We start from the raw sequence: 19,403 nt of genomic DNA, 5'->3' as shown, positions 1-19,403 counted from the left end.
AATTTTTATTCTTTAGATATTTATCACAGTGTATATAAACAACTGTATACAAAGAAATTATATATATATATATATATATATATATATATATATATATATATATATATATATATATATATATATTATATGGGAAACAATCTTTTTAACTATATATAATATAAATTATATAATATGTAAAAAAATATATCCTCTTTGGAAACTTTTTCTCTTAGTGTCCTGTTCCGATTTATTTTTATTTTGAACGATTAAACACAAATATATATATATATATATATATTAACATTGATACTTTAAAATTTAAAGTCGCGATCGAGTTTATCAGCAATAAATTTTGCTATTGCCATACTACTAGTCGCAGCGGGTGACGGCGCATTTCGGCAATGCAATACTCTACTTCCGATTGCACCAGTACCTCCATCAAAAACGAAATCGTCTACTAACTTGCCGTCCTTATCTAGCGCCTGCGCTCTCACACCCGCTGGTCCTCTATTAATAAAATATAATTATGAGAATCGATAGGAATTTTATCAAAATAGACATTACAACGCAGAAAATACTGACCTTCTGACATCTCTATACGAAACTTCGGGAATAAACTTTTGTAGATCTTTTACTGCCAGTGGATAGAAAATCGATTTTATCATTTCCATGCAGCCTGGTAGAAAATATCGGAAGCAAAATTTGTATAAACCGGGAAACTTTGCCATTTCTATGCAATCTCTTATATTTATATCGAACCAGCTAAAACAAAAATTTTAATATTTATATTTTAAAATCTGATCCCTAAACATTTGTATATATGAATGCATCAAATTATATCTAAATATATGATATTGCTCTCCGATATTATTCTAGGATATTATATTTAATTTTAATATATTTGTAATAAAATAATCGTTACCTGTAGCCTTCTCTAGCGAATGCGAGAACAGCATTAGGACCTAGCCAGATTTCGCCCGTTATTCTCGGAGTAAAGTGTACACCTAGAAATGGGAATCTGGGATCGGGTACCGGATATACATTAGTCGTGCAAAGATGTCTTTTGTTATCGTTTAGAAGAAGATATTCGCCGCGAAACGGCACTATTCGTGGACTTAGATCGCAGCCTGTCATTACCGCCAGACGATCCGAATGCAGACCGGCGCATGTTAGCACGTATTTTGTTGGTATACACTTTAGGAGAAAAATCATCAAATGTTAGATATTAATGCAATAAATATTATGTGTAATAAAATATATTTCTAACGAGGAAATCTTACTCGAGTTTTTGATTGAACGGATATGGGGGCTAATTGGTTTTTTCCTTTTGATTCCGTCATCTCCGTAAATCCGATTACTTCAAAATTGAGAAAAATCTCACCCCCCATTTTCTTAAAATCTTCAGCAAAAGCTTTACAGACAACCGCCCAATCTACTATACCTGTCCATGGTGACCATATAGCTTTTTCTCCCTGAAAATAAATATAATTTTCGTTTTATTCATCGAATTTATCGATTATTCATTATTTTTTATTTAGATTATTATCGCATTTTTGCAGCTATATTTTTGATATTGAATATTAAAAGAATTAAAATATTAGAAGAAAATATATAATATGATAACTATAAAAGTTAAATTAAAAAAAATTTAATAAATTGATAAATTGATTATATACATATGTAAGGAGAATTATAAAATATATAATTATTCTCTTCTGCTAGTATTATACCTTGCACTTTGGTTCGTATTTAGATATACAATCTTTCTCAACGATTTGAAGATCTGGTACATTGTTTTTTGTGCCTCGATCGAAAAAATCATCTATCCTCTTGATTTGATTCGGATTTTGGGCGACAATCAATTTGCCAACTTTCTTATGAGGTATGTTGTTTTTGCAAAAATATTCATAGCTAAGTTTTAATCCTTCCACACAGAGCTTTGCCTATTAATACAATCGTTAAATTAAAGGTGTTTTAATTCTTCAATTATACGTGTATTATGTAAATAAAATATCAATTTTTGCAATTTCATATTTTAAACTAAGCTTTTCTAATTAATTTTATTAAATTTCAGTTTTTAATCTTAAATTCAGCGATAATAAAAATCAATGCATAATTTATTTTTCACTTTTTTTCCGCTTCTTATCTTAACTCATTGTCAAATTCGGTGATACCGATCTTTCAGATAAATAGCTGCATGAAAGTAATATTATAATTTACCTTCATACTTCCAGGCGTGTAATAAATGCCGGCGTGTACCACTCCGCTGTTATGCCCTGTTTGATGCATGGCTAGGACATTCTCCTTCTCCACAATAGCCATTTTCATATTAGGATGTCTCATGATCATCTCGCGAGCGGTAGCGCAACCGACGATGCCACCGCCGACGATCACTAGGTCGTAAGCGCTGCATGTGCTGAAAATTTCACGATTTTATCTTTTTGTATTTATACCGAGGTAACAATAATTTCACGAGCTATTTTAAGCAATGTCTGTAATAAAAAAACCTGTCTATCGAACGCATTTATTTCTCAATAGAAATTTTTCGAAGCTTAAGATTTATCGGATTATCAAGGAAAACTGCAAATTTTTTCCCATTTATGTAAAAATAAGAAAGTAGAAAACGCTAGATAATTAAAATTAAAAATAAACGCTTGTGATTAAAATTAAAAATAAAACCAATCGTTCGATGGAGATGTTCTTTTGTATCATAAATTTTTTATAAAACATACAAGATTCTTGAATTTAAGAAAGTTTACACATCGGAAATATGCGTATCCATATTAATTTTCAACATTGTAAGGTTGCATTGTAAGGTTATAATTTTACGAAATACGTGAGATGTTTATTAATCCTCGGCTAAAAACTTATTATCAAGCATTAGCCGGAGAGAAGATTTAGCATAGGAACTTAACAGTTTCGCGCTAGATTAAACGGCATTTGTTATTAAAATGCTGTCATTCAACGGGACTTTGCGGGATAACAATGCATTCTATCTGAGATGGTAATATCCGATGTGTAAATCCCACAAAGATACCTTGAGGCAGTAGAACCGTGACGACATGTATAATGCAGCTGCGAGGCAGTTCTCTTGCTCAGAGACGTTATCAGGTTCGTCTTCATCATGTTGGATATGTCATCATCTCAGCCTCAGATCATACGTTCCTAAAAAAACATCGTAATCGCTCGTACGAATAATTTCTCATATATTAACATTAGTCGCATTTCATGTTAAAATAAATGTCATCTTAATTTTGACAATTAGCGTCTAATTTCACGATATTTCTCTCTCGCTTTTTTCATTAATAATGATAAGGTTAAATCAATTGTGTTGATATAAATGAAATCAAATGATTATCACAAATATATAATTTAAATTTTAATCAATTTTTTCGCGTGTATGCGATCCATGAAAAAATTAATTAAAATTTAAATTATATATGTAATTACATACATACATGATAAAATTAATATAAAAATGAATTTTTTATTCTAATTTTTTTTTCTAAAATATTATAACTCGAAGCATTCGATAAAAGGAAATTTTTTTATATATTTTAATGATATCCCTTCTCTTCCTACTCCATTCACAAACGTGTTATCACGTGGCGATTACGTAATACAGATGAAACAATAAAATATTGTGTATTTGTAACGATTACACACACCAATACATTGCACTAGCCCTGCGATAAACATATGTCGCTTTTATCTCGCCAAGAAATAGACCTAAAACTTTGATGAAATACACATCGCGTTATCAATATATATACAAATATATCAAGAGAAAAAAGAAATTATGGCTTAAATTGAAGGAAAGAGATACAGACGACTGTATTTGAACCGAAACAATATCGAAGTCTGTAAATCATATTCGCAATGTTTTTTATTAAATACTTTATCGCAGTGATAAGATGTTATCAGATATAACCACCAGGTCATACTAAATAAACATACTTTTTATAATGATCACCCGTTGCTCTCCAATTATAAGCGGATCTTTTTCGCACAGCAAAGTATTAGACATCTGGTTCAGGGAAGACCACCATCATCCTAGCATGAACAAGAACGAAAATATACGCATATACATTCACATTTTATATCCTCATGAAAGATAATATAAATTAAATGGCTATAAAATTAAATTTAAAGCAGACGAATATTGCTACCTTTGAGGTTTTGAAGGTTATGTCGATCGTTAAAGTCGATAAAGTTGCTGCATCGACAAAGTGCTGCCGCTCGTGGCAACTGTAGGAATCATCTGTGCATATTTTGATTATCGACAATTTCAAAATTTCAGTTACTCGCTCGTTCGCGCCGCGTTTGTTTCTATATCGTGTGAAAACGAAATTTATTCGTGTAAATAACAAGCATTCGTTAGTTTATTTGCGTCTCTCGTAGTGCATAATGTATAGTATTAGTGAATGATTAGTGAGTGATTAGTGATAAATGTCCAGGTTGAAGCCGGAGCACGCTTAAGTAAGTTTTCAGATATTTCCTCAATTTAGGTTATTACTTTTAGCTGCAAACCTCTTCTCTATAAGTATTTCTTCCAATTTTGAAGTCAGAGAATATAATATATGCAGCTGACAAGAATAATTCCGATATTATAATAATTGTAGCTGATATTTGATTTCTGCAAATAAATCAATAATAATCTGATATTAATCTATTCTCGCGCACAGAAAAATAAGATGGCGACGTAGCTTATAAAACATTAATATGGCCTACATTTTCAGTTAATCGCATATTACAGTAATTGAATGATATTTAGCATAAAGTTTATCGGTAAATAAAAATGAAAAGGAAAATTGTTAACATGTATTTTCCATTTATGTTCGATATCAAATGTAATTATTTATGTCAATAAATAATAACACGCAGAATAGGCGTTATCAATAAATAATAAAACGCAGAATAGGCGTTTCGCGTTAGACATGAAGTGATACGCGTTCTTACTGTTAAATACAGCCTTTAAATAGAGACGAGAGTACGGGCTGTAAAAACATCGCGCACTCGCAAGTGATCGAGGTCGACGCGATGGTTTCGAAACGTCTTTTTTTCCAGGTGACAAATGACCGCGTCGTTTCGCTTCTTGACAAACAAGTCCATTTACATAGAATCATAAAGGTCAATTAGCACGTAAACCACGGCGCACTATTATAATAGCTTTTATAGTACATTATCAATAATATTTTCCTTCTTTTTCATCCTTTATCCCGTATCGTATTTTACGTCGTCAAATTTTATATCTTTTATAGAATAATTTTAATATTTATATTAAATATGTATTTAATATTTAATTTTAATATTTATTTTTAGAGAATAATTTTTCGAGAATTTTTTAAAATAGAAAAACGTACATAATATTTTATATAAATTTGTGTATAATTATATAAATTTATAAAATATATATTAAAATCAATTTATGTATTTATATTTATATATAAATGTATATAAATTTATTATATAATTTATTATATATGTGTATATATATTTATATATTTATTTATTTATAAATTTACATATATTTTATTATAAAATAAAATAAATTTGCAAAATTATAAATTTCTAAGGAAGATTTTCAATATACGCGGTCACAAATATTATTTTATTTATTGCTACATCAATGATATCTTTCTAATAACATATGAACCTCGATATAACACTCGTTGACCTCGTATCCGTGCGAGTTCTCGTTACACGTAGGTTCGAAAGAAACGACGACGACGATGACACGGTAGATATTGTTTCGCCGAGGTTTCTCGCGATGATAAATGACTATGTCCACATTTCTTAGTTCCTCGTGCGCACAGGATGTATGAACGCGTGCAAAGTCGTACGATCGTATGGTTGAAGAGTAATTGTCAGTTACATGGCAGACGTAATCCAATTTATCACATCAGTAAAGGAACCGATACAATATCTCCGAGAGATAACGTAGAATTCGCGTTATGCTTAACTGCTAGAAGAATATAGGCGACAAAAAATCCCCATCTGCTTGCATTGCTCGTACTTAAAGTTGAGCGTCCATAAGCGTTTCGTTCCACGTAACATACTTCCATCGCGCTAAAAATTTTAAAACAATTTTCATATAATATTTCGCGACTGAGAAAATTATTACATCGGTCGAATATATAATTTTTTATCGAGAGAAAATTCATCTCAAAAAATCTTTATTAGAATCTGTGGATCGAACGCACGATCTTCATAAAGCACCAACTTATATCGTACGTGTTAATATTTCACTGCCCCAAATGCACCTCTCGCTTTCTAAGCAGCGCCCTTAATCCCGCCATCAATAATCCGTAGGCTCAGGAGTATCAGGAGCATTATTTTGAAGGTGGGAACGCCCACGCGGGTCCGAGGAAAGATATAAATAAACGATCGCTTAATAGCACTGGCACGATGCCCGGCAAACAATTTCGATGCCGCGGTGATCCGTGGAGCGGTTTCGCGATATTAGCGGCAAGTTTCGTTATCCCATTCCGCGGACGGGGGAGGGTGGGGCGGAGGGGGGAGGGGGAGGGGGGGTGGATAAGCGAACGGGGGGGAGGGGGAAGGGTCTATGCGCTTATAGCAGAATTTCACGGAAGTTGGCCCGCTCGCCTTCTTCGTGGCCGTTCACCCCGCGCGAACGAGCGCGAATCCGACAGTTTGATTAAGGAAGAAAAGTTTTGGGTCGAAGAGTCGTATAACGCGGCCAATCACGCGGCCGGCTGCACTTTCCGCGCGCGGAACGAGCCGCACCTGGTGTGTACGCTATTATATCGCGTCGAATCCCTGCCCTTTCCCAAAACCCTCTATGTTCATTGTCCCGATCCTCTCCTCCGAGAACCGGAATCCCTCGTCCATCCTAAGCGCGATAGATCTCGCGCGCTGTATCTTTCTTGTTTTATTATCTCGTACAGCGAGATATCCTTGTCGCAAGACGGTACTGTCGTTAAGTTACTTGTAAGAAGTTATTGCAGATATCCTCTGCAAGTTTCTTCTCTGTTCTTTCCCACCAAGGTGATCTCGGCGGCGACGAATGGTGTTGAAGAATGGCTTAAATTTTCATTCGAGTTACTGTCTCTTAGTTTCAAAAGAGGTAAATTCGATTAAAATTTTCTTTGAACTAGACATTGAAACTCTTTAAATTGTTTATGTTGTATATGAGAATTAAAGTATAAAATGTATATATAATTCTTCTCTTAAAGTTATAGAAAGTGAAAAAAAATATAACCAAAAAGATTAAAAATATAAAATTATTATATCGGTCGTAAAAAATTAAAAATATAACCATTACTGTAATTGGCTGTATTAACGTGTTAGCAGATATTCTCAGATACTTATAAATCTGCTTTAGATAAAATCTGTGTACTTGGTTCTCGAATGGCCTCGATACAACGATATACCTCACGTAGGCGCGTCCCTGAGATATGCGTTCAGAGCGTGAAACCGGTTTCATGCAGCGTGAATAATTTCGCAATAATATAGCTATGCGAAAATCAGTCTTAGGAAGAAAGAAATTTTCCAAGTCGAGAATGAATAAGACAAAACATATATGTATAGATAAATGAATACTTTGATGTTAGATAATTATATTATTTATATTACATCCATCAGAAATTTGTTTAAACGTATAATACTTGTTGACAAAAATACACTCTTTATATACCAAGGCCGAGATAGCATTATGTAATACAGATATATATATAATACAGATAATACCACCTGAGATTACACATAACACGCAAAATAAACAGAATATATTTTCTACATTTTTCTAAATACATCGTTTAGAAAAACTGCCCCTTGCTTTAATACCATTGACATTTAAATATTCTTTTTTTGGACGTTGTGCCTTCAATTTTAATCTATGGAAATTTGTCGCGTGTTTTTTGACAAAGAATATATTTTCTAGATTTTTGAATACCGCTTAGAAAAACTGCTTCTTGCTTAGCACTGTTGACATTAAAACATTCTTTTTTTTACATGACAGCCTTCAACTTAAATTTACAAGAGTGTGCGGATACTTGTCGTAGGTCTTTTGACAGCGAGATGTGAGAAAGAAAACACGAGGGACAAGTTTGGGAACCCCTGCCTTCCGTAGGGCACCTCTCTCCCCCCTTACGGTCACGCTCCTGAGCGTGCGTGGCCGCGATGCGCGACGGTTCTTTGACTCGACGCCGGGAGTCAGTCAACCCGGTGACGGCTTCCAGGTTGCGTGCTGTTCCCTGCCAAGCGTGGTCTCTCGGCGCTCACGAGCTCGAGCGAGGGCGGCAAATGCGTGTGTCGCGTGTGTAAGTACGTGCTCCGAGTTGTCAAAGCCAACAGACGCAGTCTCGTCAACGAGATCCTCGAGCTCTCGTACGCGGAGTCGAAGGAAGGGACGACGGACGCGCGTTCTTAGCGGAAGATGCGAAAGGCCCGCGATGCGCGCGATCGACAGGTGACACGTTCCCGCTGAAGCGTGAAAGAATTTCCTCTGTTCGCCACTAGCCCTAATAGAGGTGTGCGTTGTGTTCCTGAACGCGCGATGGGTCACCAGCGAGCACGCCGGTGAATCGAAGGATCAAAGGATCTTTTTTTTAGCGCGATCGAGATCGACCGCGCATGATCCAAGTGTGGAATTCAATGGGATTACCATAGTGATGAGATCAGGAAGCGTGTGCGATTGTTAAAAGATCGATTGATAATTGATAGGGAACATCGAATTTCTTGTTCGGTTTACAATTGAGAGAGTTTACATCTCTTGATTTATATCGCATTGAAGAGAAATCTTCTAAAGAAGCTCCACGCAGACTCTTTATTATCGTGTTATTGTGTCAGACTATGAAAGTGCGATCTCTCTTCAGCTCTGAAAGCATAATCGGATTCTGATGACGAGCGCTTTTCCGATAGATCATCCCGCGAGGAAGGAGGCATCGAGCGAACTTGTTGACGGCGCATCGAAGTAATCGGCAGCGGAATCCCCGAGAAAGCGCAGCGAGGAATTCAAATACCTCCGTTCACTCTGCATTCGTATCCTTCGCAGCGCATTTCGCGGGTTCGATCGCCGACGAAGCGAGGCGGAGGGGGATCGATCGAGACCATCGACGCGGCCGCAACGTCGCGTCGCCTGCCATCCTGAGGGAGGAACCCTGCAGACCCGATCGAGACGATCCGAGCTGCCGCGGCTCGAGAGGATCCACGAGGAATCCTTCACGGAATCCCGGCCGATCGCCAGACGGCGAGCCACCGGTGCATCCGCGATGGAGGACGAGCTGCGGTGCCCCAACTGTAAGGAGCTGTTCGTGGAGCCGGTGCTGTTACCCTGCTGGCACGCCTTGTGCCTGGCCTGCGCCGTGAACCTGCAGGCGCCTCCGGACTCGCCGCCGGAATCCACCGCCGACTCGTCCAACGCGCCCGGCTCCGATCAGGAGGCCGATAAGCTGTCCATCTTATCGGAGACCGACTCCGGCGTGGTTTGCAGCAGCACGTCCACGAGCTCGCGACCGGGCAGCTACGTCGGCACCCCGGGCAACGGGGGCGGCTTCCCGCCGTCCGGAGGCACCCTCTGTCTCTCGTGCCCCGTCTGCCAGAAGACCGTCTACTTCGACGAGGGCGGCGCCCACAACCTGCCCAAGTATTGGGCGATGCAGCACATCGTTGACAAGTATCAGGAATCGCGGAACGCGCGGCTACAGTGCCAGATGTGCGAGGGGGAACCGCGCGACGCCACCGTCGCGTGCGAGCAGTGCGAGGTTAGCCTGATTATGTCAAACGGGGGTGTATTTATCGGGGGTGTATAATCGGAGGTATATGCACGGTGTTTGATGCACACCGGGGATTTGTGGAAACTGATGTAGAGCGCATTATCATGCGGCGAGCGCGGAGAATTTCCCAGGCGACATTGGAATCTCGCGCCAGAGATTAGGGGGAGATTGCAACTTTGATGAGTAATTGGGGTTGAATAAGTTTAGTAATAGTTGTCGTGAAAAAGGATGTATGGCGTATAAGATTGAGTATTCCTAGTTTAACAATTATCCTCGAGTTGGAAGAAATAAATTGGGTTTGTGGGCAATGTTGATTTAGCTTCGCTTTAACTGATTGCGAATATACGTCTAGCTAGGATTGAGAACTCTAAAGTAATAGCGAGTAAATTTCAAGTAAATATTCGAATAGAAACTGTTTAATTTAATAGAAACTGCATTAATTTATAACATTGTTATTATTTGTTTTATATCTATTTTGAATATGTTTAAATAGTATGTCAATTAGATCTCTAATTTGATGAAAATTTGAGACAAAATTTTTTTTTGTATGTACCATAATCAAAGATTTAATATGTATTTTCTTGCAGCAAATTTTTTATTAATATTTTCAAAAAAAGTTTAATAACATTGAAGTTTTATAATGACTAAATTTAAAAAAAATTTATAATAATAACGGTTATTTGCTTCATATTTGAAATATAACATGGTAAGCTTGTTTTTATGATAAAATACAATAATGCTATTTTTTGCTCATCAGTTCTTTTTGAGCGTCGTGGACTTTGCGGTTCCACGCGAGTTTTCTCTATTTGTAATTCTATCTTTAGAAATATGTATCTCTAGTCTCGGATCAAACAAGAGGCCACATACTGTGACATCCGTGTAAACTTTTTGTTATTCTCATTTTCCCGCTCGTGCGGTTCTGTAGGGAACTCTCCCCTCGTCAAAGAGTTGAAAGAAAAAAGAAAAAAAATCTTTGCTGCGCAAAAAGATTTGCTTAAAAATGTGAAACTGAACGTAACGCGTACTGTAAAGAGCAAGTTGTATTTTTAATTGTGAAATTCTTGAACAACCGTAAATTTATAGATAGAAATATATCACAGCAATTATTGTTAAATCATCTAATAGCCTTTGTATTATAATAACATTTGGTGAGAGAGAACGTATAGCATTTTAGCAGAATATAAAACTATTTCCGTAGGATGATGATGTTTAATTCGTCTCTCGTAATTTCCCCCCGCCCCGACATTTCTGTCCTGATACTTTAACTCGCTCGCTCGCTATGAAAACTTCTACCATGCCGGTAAGATCAGAAAAAGTTCCCAGGGCTACCATTCTTAACGATCGTGGCATCAGCCGTGTTTATTTCTCTTGTGTGCTTTCCTCATCCAGAGGATGCTCGTTAACTCCCCCTCGTTCTTCCCTGAAGTCCACTTCATAACTTTTCTCTTCGCGGTATAAGCACTAGAGCCTCTCTCATCTACAAGAGCCACATCTATATCGTTATCGGTATTAATATCGAGCATTATAGGCGTCGTGCTAGAAAGACGGAGGTTTTATTGACGGCGAAATCCAGAACGAAAAAAATCCTATGATGTTGCCGCAGACATATATAAAAAATTTTTATTTAAATTCCATAATTAAATATGACTTAATTTTATATTGAACAAAAATATCAGGATTGTTTATAAAAAAAGGTACTTTCAGGCAAATTTGAACGATAAATTTATATACACTCCTTCCTCACAAATCACAAAAATAAAATGTTATTTTATTGAATAACCAACTCTACTTTGACGAAAATCGTGCTAAATAATGTGCAAGAAAATAGTGTAAAATGAAAACTGTTATAATTTAGTTATTTTATTTTCTAAAGAAATTTTTATATTTTCGATTTCCTTTGCGTAGATAAAAGGTTTAGTATTTGTTATTACGTCATTTTCTAGATTTAGTTCTTTTTACGTGTGAAAAAAATAAGAGCCAATATTTTTCGGACGATTGTCAATTCCGGGCGCGCACAAAATGTTTGCACGATATATCCGCAAAAATCGTCACTACATAGCACTCGCGAAAAGAGCGATTGTATATTGCTCGCTGTTCCGTTTGAAAAGATCGAGTTACCGCGTTTCGGAGTGTCGCGTCGCATGAAATATCTCGTTGCGCGACCAACATGCACGCCAATCGCATACCCTCGTCTCGCCACCCACTTGCTCGCTTTTCTCCGAAGTGTTAAATTTCATTTTCAACCCTCTCTCTGTTGTATCACGCCGCGACAAGTGGCGGATATTTTTTCTGTGATTTTACATTCTCGCCGCGCCGGTCGCTTCTCGTTGGGTGGTAAAAAAAAAGAGAGACAGAGAGAATCGATGTAGCGCAGTTTCACTCGTCGCCGGCAACATATTCGTGATCGACGACAATGCCTCGGTTGTTGATAACCGAAATGATATTATTTCCGGAAAGGAAATATCGAAAGCGAGCGAGGAATATTATTGATACCGAACAATATTGTCCTATGCTATTGTTTTTATTTCTCTCTTATTATTTCATTAAATTTGAATTTTATGTACATGTTATAATAATGTTTTATAATGTCTTAATCATTATACGACTGTTTTGTACGAAAATCAATTTTTCAAAATTTGTTAATATATATTTGCATAATTATTATCAATATTTTATAAATATTTTAAATATTTATTAAAATAAAATTTGAAGAAAGAGAATATTTTATAATATTATATAATTATTTGAAATTATTTTATATATTATATAATTATATAATTATTCGAAATGAATCAACTAGCGCGAAAATAAATGAATAATGAGTTTTACAAATGATAAATTAAAATATTGAAATAAATTATAAATTGCTCACCTTTCTAATTGTTCCGCTGTAGCCCGATACAATCCCGGACCTCTTTCTCCTTCTCTCCCGTTCAACATTTGTTGCTCCTTCATGGCATTCACTCACGGAAACACGGTTAATTACGATCGCGCGTAATCAGTAAAACACGATTGATGTATCAACAAGATTCTCTCGACGTTAATCGCACGCACACACAACACGCGCGTTATTATATCGCGAAATTGCGAGAACAAAATACAGTACAAAGTTACGATTAATAAACGCGCGAGAAATCATTAATTAAAGTAATTATGAAAAACGATCGCCTTTCGAGATAGTACAAAGATAGAGCGCCTCGTGATACTGTCTATTCGAGTCGCATTGTGTGAATGACAAGGCCACGGTATGTAAACAACAGCGTGCCGCAAAATTCGGCGCTCGTATTTCGTGACGCACTGTTTGTTTACAGCGAGCCTGACCTTCAAGCAGCGAGATTCCTAATCTGTCTTTGCCTTGTCATTCACACGACGAGATTCGAGTCGAGCAGATGGTTTCGCGAGTCGCTCCGTTTTTGTCATCTCGAAACGTAATCATTTTTCAGAGATATTATAATTAGCGATTATCAATTCGCGCACATTTAATTAAATTATAGTTTTGTGGTTCTTCCTGTTCTTATATTCTTCGATAAACATTGTGTCAATTGTTCGAGAAATATTATTATAGATATACTAATCATTTTCTGTAATGACAATTAACGATTATCGATGCGCGTGATTGATTAACGATAAATGATACGTATGAATATCGCGATAATAATTAATTGATTTAACTAACGAACATAATATATCGTTTATCTATTAATAATACATGTATTTCGAAAATTTATGTGTTATATGTTTATTTAAATATAATGTAAATTTATATATTTATTTGCGGAAATTTATATTGAAAATATTTATTATTCTATGATATTAGGATGAAGCCAATATATATCACCTTCATATTTTTGTTTTTAAAAAGAAATTGTTCTCCGAAAGAAAACAAATATTCTCCAAGTTAATAATTATTAACAAATTTAAATTTGTATTTATGTTGTATAATTATATATAAGTTTGATCAAATATTTAATGGGTCAAAACAAAATTAAGAAAATTTTTACAATGCATCTATAAGTACGATTGTTCATTCAATATTTAATAAAAATGTAAAAAAATGAAAATATTTCAAACATTATCATATTTTTTTATAGCTCTTTTTCTCCTAAGCTTTCAATATTGTAAATATCGATTCGGGAATCAATCGTTCTCTTCTCTCCCCAATTTTTTTAACATTTCTCACGAAGATCGATTATTCTTCTTTCAGGTTTTATACTGCGACGCCTGCAGAGAGTCCTGTCATCCGAAGAGGGGCCCGCTGGCGACTCACAATCTGGGACCACCGAGAGGCAGCTGGCAATCGAACGGAGGCAAGGGATCCCGACCCGAAAATACGCCGGTCTGCAACGATCACAACGGCGAGGCGGTGACCCTCTATTGTGCCCTTTGCAAAATCGCGATATGCGCCCTGTGTCTTCGTGATCGTCACGCCGCTCATCCTCACGACGTCCTGCCATTGGCCGCTGCTTGCAAAGCGCAAAAGGTAAGCGCGCTTTTACCTCGCAAATAATTTTGAAAAATCTTCACAAAGGCACGATTTTTTATTTTTTAATAAATACTAGACTTTTTATTTTTTAATAAATACTTTGGAAAGAAGGATAGATCTGACCGAAAGAGGTTCTTCTTAGAATGTAGAGAGAGAATATAAGAAAGATAGAGAGGAAGGAGAAAAAAATAAATGAATAAATTTCACCTAAAAAAACGCGTGATTAAATAACGCATATTAGTATCCTCGATCGCGGTCAAATACACAATATCGGGACCTCAAACGTGGATATCGCGTCGGAGGGAGGTACCAGCGATTACCATAGATTTTACCTCGGAAGAACGATGTGCTGGCAAAATACGCGACGCGATAATACATGTATATTTGATGATGAACTTCGGCGCGTAATTTATGTGCGTAGCCTCGCGTGGGCAAAATCCGAAAATAATAGATGATGCGGTGCCAAGCCCGTTAACATGACCAATAATCGAGTTTCAATCCACCGTATGTATTATACGCACTTCGATAAGTTTCGAACGCTATAGTTTTCTGCCTAGTTTCCGCGTTGTTCTCCTATTGTTTGCGTGCATTTTGCGGGGCGATTTGCTGTTTCTATTTGCGCGACAATCATTTAGCGGAATCAGCGATTAAAAATACATTGCCATTATGCTAATCAATCATGCCCGGCGTATTTGCGTATCTATCGTTGAAATTGTAGTATAATTAAATGCGTGTAAAATATGGTGCGCGTAATTATTCGTAATTACGTATTAATTAGTAACTGCGCGATTAGATGTACAATAATTACCTGTCGTTGCGTATATAAAGCCGTCACAATTTTAAACTCTTGCGCATAAATTCGCATAATAGATATACTTTCTACTTCCCGCTTCAACATCGTTATTCGTGGTATCGTAGCGAGAATATTATATACATTTTACTCGGAGGATGTTTCATTATGCGCCGGCAACTTTCCGATATCGCATTAACACAATGCTATCGCACTCCTTTTCCTACTTCAAAGCAGTCGCGTTATTACATTTCTCCGCGTTCTCATCTCGAGAGCGAGATAACGCCCCGCGGAAATTCCGCACGGATGACGGTGGCGAATAAGGGCCCAGACGATCCCATCGCGTACGCTCGTCCGCATTTTCCCCATTTGGGGAATTTGCAACGGACGAGGACGACACGCGTGACGACACAATACTCGCGATACAGTCCCCGATCGACAGCTGGTTTCGATATCGCATGTCCCGCGTGGGTGCGCCGCCCCCCCCCCCTTCTCCCGCCGCCACCCCTTCGCTCCCATCCTCCTGTCTCGCGCGTGACACACACACGTTGCCTTCCATTTTCGACGCCGGGCCGGTTCGGACGCCGACACCTGGTCACTTTCTGACATATGGAGCCCGTGCTGCGCCGTGCTGGTTCCATCATCCGGCGCCGATGGAATCGCTTCCTCTCCGCGATTAATCTGATAAATTGCCCCCCCGCACGGTCCAGTCAAAACCGCCTGACTCCGGCAATTTCGTAATTGATTGCCGCCGGACAGGCGGGCGGGCTCTCGCTTTTGTTTGCACTCGCCACCTATTATATCTCGAGACGGCGCGGCCGATAGTTGACCTCGATGATAAGATCGATAGAGTTCGTACGGTTCGTCCACCGCGAGGAGAAAATTTCGCGTACGATTCTCTCCATTCGTCAATATTAATACAACGTATGCCAATCGCCTCTAGCGATCTTTCGATTATGGACGGTTCGGCGAAAACGTTTGGGGAATCGTCCCGGGGTTTACATTCCCTTTACGTCCTTTGTTTATCGGGTAAACACGACAGAAAACGATTATGTCATAACTCACCGATGTTGAACTTGCGATCTTTTTTTTTTTGTTCTCTCATCCTCAAATAACAAAAAAATATTAGTTGCCGTAAGAAATATAAAAATGCTTGTACAAAATTGCAATAATATAAATATAAATATTGACAGGTGATGCTTAAAAAAAATCACTTTTTTAAATTTATAATTGCAATTTAATTGAATAACGTCTTCGGAATAATACATCTCGTTTATCAAGACCGGAGAAACGCGCTGAAAGTGCAGTCGCGTTAAAGTATAATTTGCAACAGGTTCGTTTATCAGAGGGGCCACGCAAAGATCGCCAGCGGATTGCGCCGATAGTTCCGGGTGCGGGTCGCGAATCACATGTCAGCCGCGATTGTGCTCCCTGATGCGACGGGTACCGTCGCGTTTTGACACGTAATCATCCGTCACTTTGTCTTCTCTGTTCATCTCTCTTTCTCTCCCCCTTCTCGACCGTCTCCTCCTCTTTCGACGTTTCACGTATATCGGAGTTGGGCGCGATGCCCCGGCCATTATTACACATTAATGTTGACGCATGAAGCAATACTCGCACATTGCACCTGATATTTCGCTAATTAGTCTGCCTGCTCGTCGGCTAATCAAGGGAATGCTGGCGTGGACCGGTACCCGTATCTGTAATCGCGAGAATGCGATTCATTGTGCGTAAGTAGCACTTGTATAAGATACGCAAGTAACAACAAATAATATAATAGCCTCTAATCAAATACCAAATCAATATTTTTTTAGAGCATTCTTACGTTAATGAATTATTTTCCGATATATTCTCATTCTGAACGTAATTCAAGCTTCTCGGGTAAGAGCGTAAGATTTTAATATAGCGGTTAATAAAAGTTTGAAACGCGTTATATCATGTAATATATTTTCTCGGGGAGCAATTCATGTAAAAAAAAAATTAATTATCAAACAGATAACGATCGTTCCGATTTCGCGACGTTAGAAAATTGCCATGGTGCTTATCGTCTTTATCGTCACGATAAAATTATATCTCGTGCACACTGACGCTTTTAATCGACACGCTATTAGCTACGGCGATGGTCTCGATTGATTTTAAACAAAAGACAACGCGGCTGAACTATGGCGAATGGAAAGGACCGCAATAATAATAATCGATCAGCCCGATTCTCGATTGCGGCCGCGTTCCCGACCTTAATTGATTGTATATCCGCTTAATCGATATAAAAGGCCACGTTTTAATCAACGTCTGACGCGTGATGATCGAACGTTGCCACTTTCCCGCTAATTTTCTAGATATTTAAGATCCAGGTAAGACGGCGTTTTTATTAAATTTCTCGAGGATCTTACAAATTTTCACTTTTATAAATATTAGTATATTTTATTAATATTGTTATATTAATATTATAGGTGAATAATAATGTAAATTAATCAATAATATCATTAAACTTAAGATACGCGTAAGAACGTTAGAAAAAATTCTTTTTTATTTACTTTTAATTTAGAAAACAAAAATGTAATCTCGCACACACTAATAAAAAAATTTAGATTCTTTAAAAAGATGCGTATCGATTAAGCAATATAATTTTGTTATTGAGATAATTTATCTTTTGCGAGATGGATGTTCCTTTCTTTTTTTTTTTTTTTAAGAAAAATTGCTCGAAATTTTGAAAACTTCGACAAAGAAAGACAACCGCGCGTGTGCTCGAATATCACATTAGCACATTTCATGAATCTTGCATGAGCTTGCGTAAATATATGCATAAATATGCATATCTTGGTATACCTAATGGTCTAAGTCTACGGCAATGTATTACAAGATTCGATTACTTAGTAGTTAGCGACAAATAGACAAGGGTCGACCCTGATCCTCTATGTCAAGTTTGCTCGCGGGGAATCGATTGTTTGCGAAGGGTACATCCCGCGACCCACCCAGCATCATGCAGTTTCTGTAGTCTTTATTATGGAAAAAATGATAATGGCTCTTTTGAGAAGAATCTTGCTTAAAAATCGTTGCATAACAACAAAGAAATTATTACATTACAATTACATTTGTGCAACCATGTTTTAACTGTTTTCCACATGTAAGTATATACCTGGTACATTGATAAAAAAAATATTAAAAAAAAATATTTTTTTGTCAAATATAAAGATTAATTAAAAAATTAAATTTCACACAAAATTGTTATCATTTGAATTAAACTTAAAGCGTGCTCTTTATTTCCGTACAAGCTGAACTGCCTTTTCACTCTATTAAGGCGTGCTCTTAAATATTTTCAAGTTCCTTTTCTTAACACCGCTGTATAGCGTCTATTGAGCGAGATCTCATCCAGTCCTCTCGCGTCGTGGCGCCGTCGAGAGGAGCGTCCTCGAGGCGGTTGAAATCTGCCTGCTCTCCCGGGGAGAGCAGGCAGCAGGCAGGTAAAAGAGACGCCGGAAGTCGACGGGAAAGGGGGAAATCGCTGTCGAAAAATCAAGGTACGGTAAGCGGCGCCGCGACGTTCGCAATTTCCGCGACTGAGGGGGAAGACGTCGCGTCTGCCTACCTGCCTTAAACAGCCATGCCTCGATTCGCGTGTCACAAAGAGCATATCCGCGTACCGTGGCCCCTTAAGGCGGCGGAAAAGTTGGACGAGGTAGCGCGGGAGTAAGGATGCTGAGGGCGAGCCAAGAGAGGCAACGAGAACAAACGAATAAGCGAGCAGCAACGAGCGAGCGGAACGAATATAAAGGCCCATTTAGACGAAAGGATCTTTAGTAGATACGTGAGCAACACGTTTTCTTCTTGAAATAGGATTTTTTTTTTTTTCAGAAAGGGATGTAACGTGGGAAAGAGACTACGTCGCGTTTATCTTTCGAAATTTCGCACGTTAAGCGATCGGCTTTTCGTACAAAGGGGACTCTGCGAATACCGGTTTTAATTATCGCGTAGAATTTAATATCGAGAAGATATAACGATGCAGAATCATATTTGATTTTCAATCGTTTTCCGTCCGGATGAGCCTCGTGGATTGAAATAAAATTATGAAATTCTCATTGCGAAAAATGCGTAAAATGTGATTGAAAATATTTCGATTAAATATATTTTATTTTCACTCGGGAATTAATCACTCGCGAATAGCCTGATACAGAACCGATGGATAATCAAATGATTTACGATAAAAGCTCGCAGCAGATTTTATATTCGCGGATTAAATTTTTAATACGTAATACGTAATAATCTATTAAATTAATTGAATTAATGCAACAGTACGTAAGCTTCTTTTAAGATTTATTCACGATAATGCCTCAAAAAACGGCTTTAGATTTTTTAGAATATTTTCCTTAGAAAAACAAAAACTTTTAGTTAAACTAAAAATCTTTCATAAAAC

At 37.4% G+C, this 19,403-nt stretch overlaps 2 protein-coding genes across 4 annotated transcripts in view; one reads left to right on the top strand and one right to left on the bottom strand.

Moving 5' to 3' along the window:
• Positions 1–168: 168 nt before the first annotated feature.
• Positions 169–4,242, bottom strand: L2hgdh (L-2-hydroxyglutarate dehydrogenase). 2 transcript variants are annotated; one of them, XM_083086572.1, is made up of 9 exons: positions 4,149–4,242; positions 3,937–4,032; positions 3,017–3,144; positions 2,200–2,395; positions 1,710–1,922; positions 1,260–1,451; positions 902–1,173; positions 562–741; positions 170–486 (listed from the first exon to the last, which is right to left on the bottom strand). In XM_083086572.1, exons 3-9 carry the CDS (start codon positions 3,103–3,105, stop codon positions 291–293), a joined length of 1,338 nt encoding a protein of 445 aa, XP_082942698.1. In that variant the 5' UTR covers positions 3,106–3,144; positions 3,937–4,032; positions 4,149–4,242; the 3' UTR covers positions 170–290. The 2 variants fall into 2 exon arrangements, with proteins under 2 accessions (XP_082942699.1, XP_082942698.1); XM_083086573.1 differs by lacking the exons at positions 3,937–4,032; positions 4,149–4,242 and adding an exon at positions 3,648–3,797 and having other exon boundaries at positions 169–486.
• Positions 4,243–4,280: 38 nt separating this feature from the next.
• Trim9 (E3 ubiquitin-protein ligase Trim9) overlaps positions 4,281–19,403 on the top strand; it is a 94,263-nt gene continuing 79,140 nt past the window's right edge. Inside the window, exons 1-3 of one of the 2 annotated variants that reach the window (XM_083086565.1) lie at positions 4,281–4,458; positions 8,866–9,707; positions 13,924–14,199. In XM_083086565.1, the coding sequence (XP_082942691.1) occupies positions 9,216–9,707; positions 13,924–14,199 (768 nt within the window). In that variant the 5' untranslated portion in view covers positions 4,281–4,458; positions 8,866–9,215. Of the gene's footprint in view, positions 4,459–8,150; positions 9,708–13,923; positions 14,200–19,403 lie in introns of those variants that run through there. The other variant, XM_083086566.1, reaches the window with a different exon arrangement.

This window comes from Camponotus vicinus, unplaced genomic scaffold (assembly GCF_025532165.1).
Source record: "Camponotus vicinus isolate PSW18456_S1 unplaced genomic scaffold, iyCamVici1.0 SCAF_13, whole genome shotgun sequence".
Classification (NCBI taxonomy): domain Eukaryota; kingdom Metazoa; phylum Arthropoda; class Insecta; order Hymenoptera; family Formicidae; genus Camponotus; species Camponotus vicinus.
This window is presented reverse-complemented; position numbering and strand designations above follow the sequence as displayed.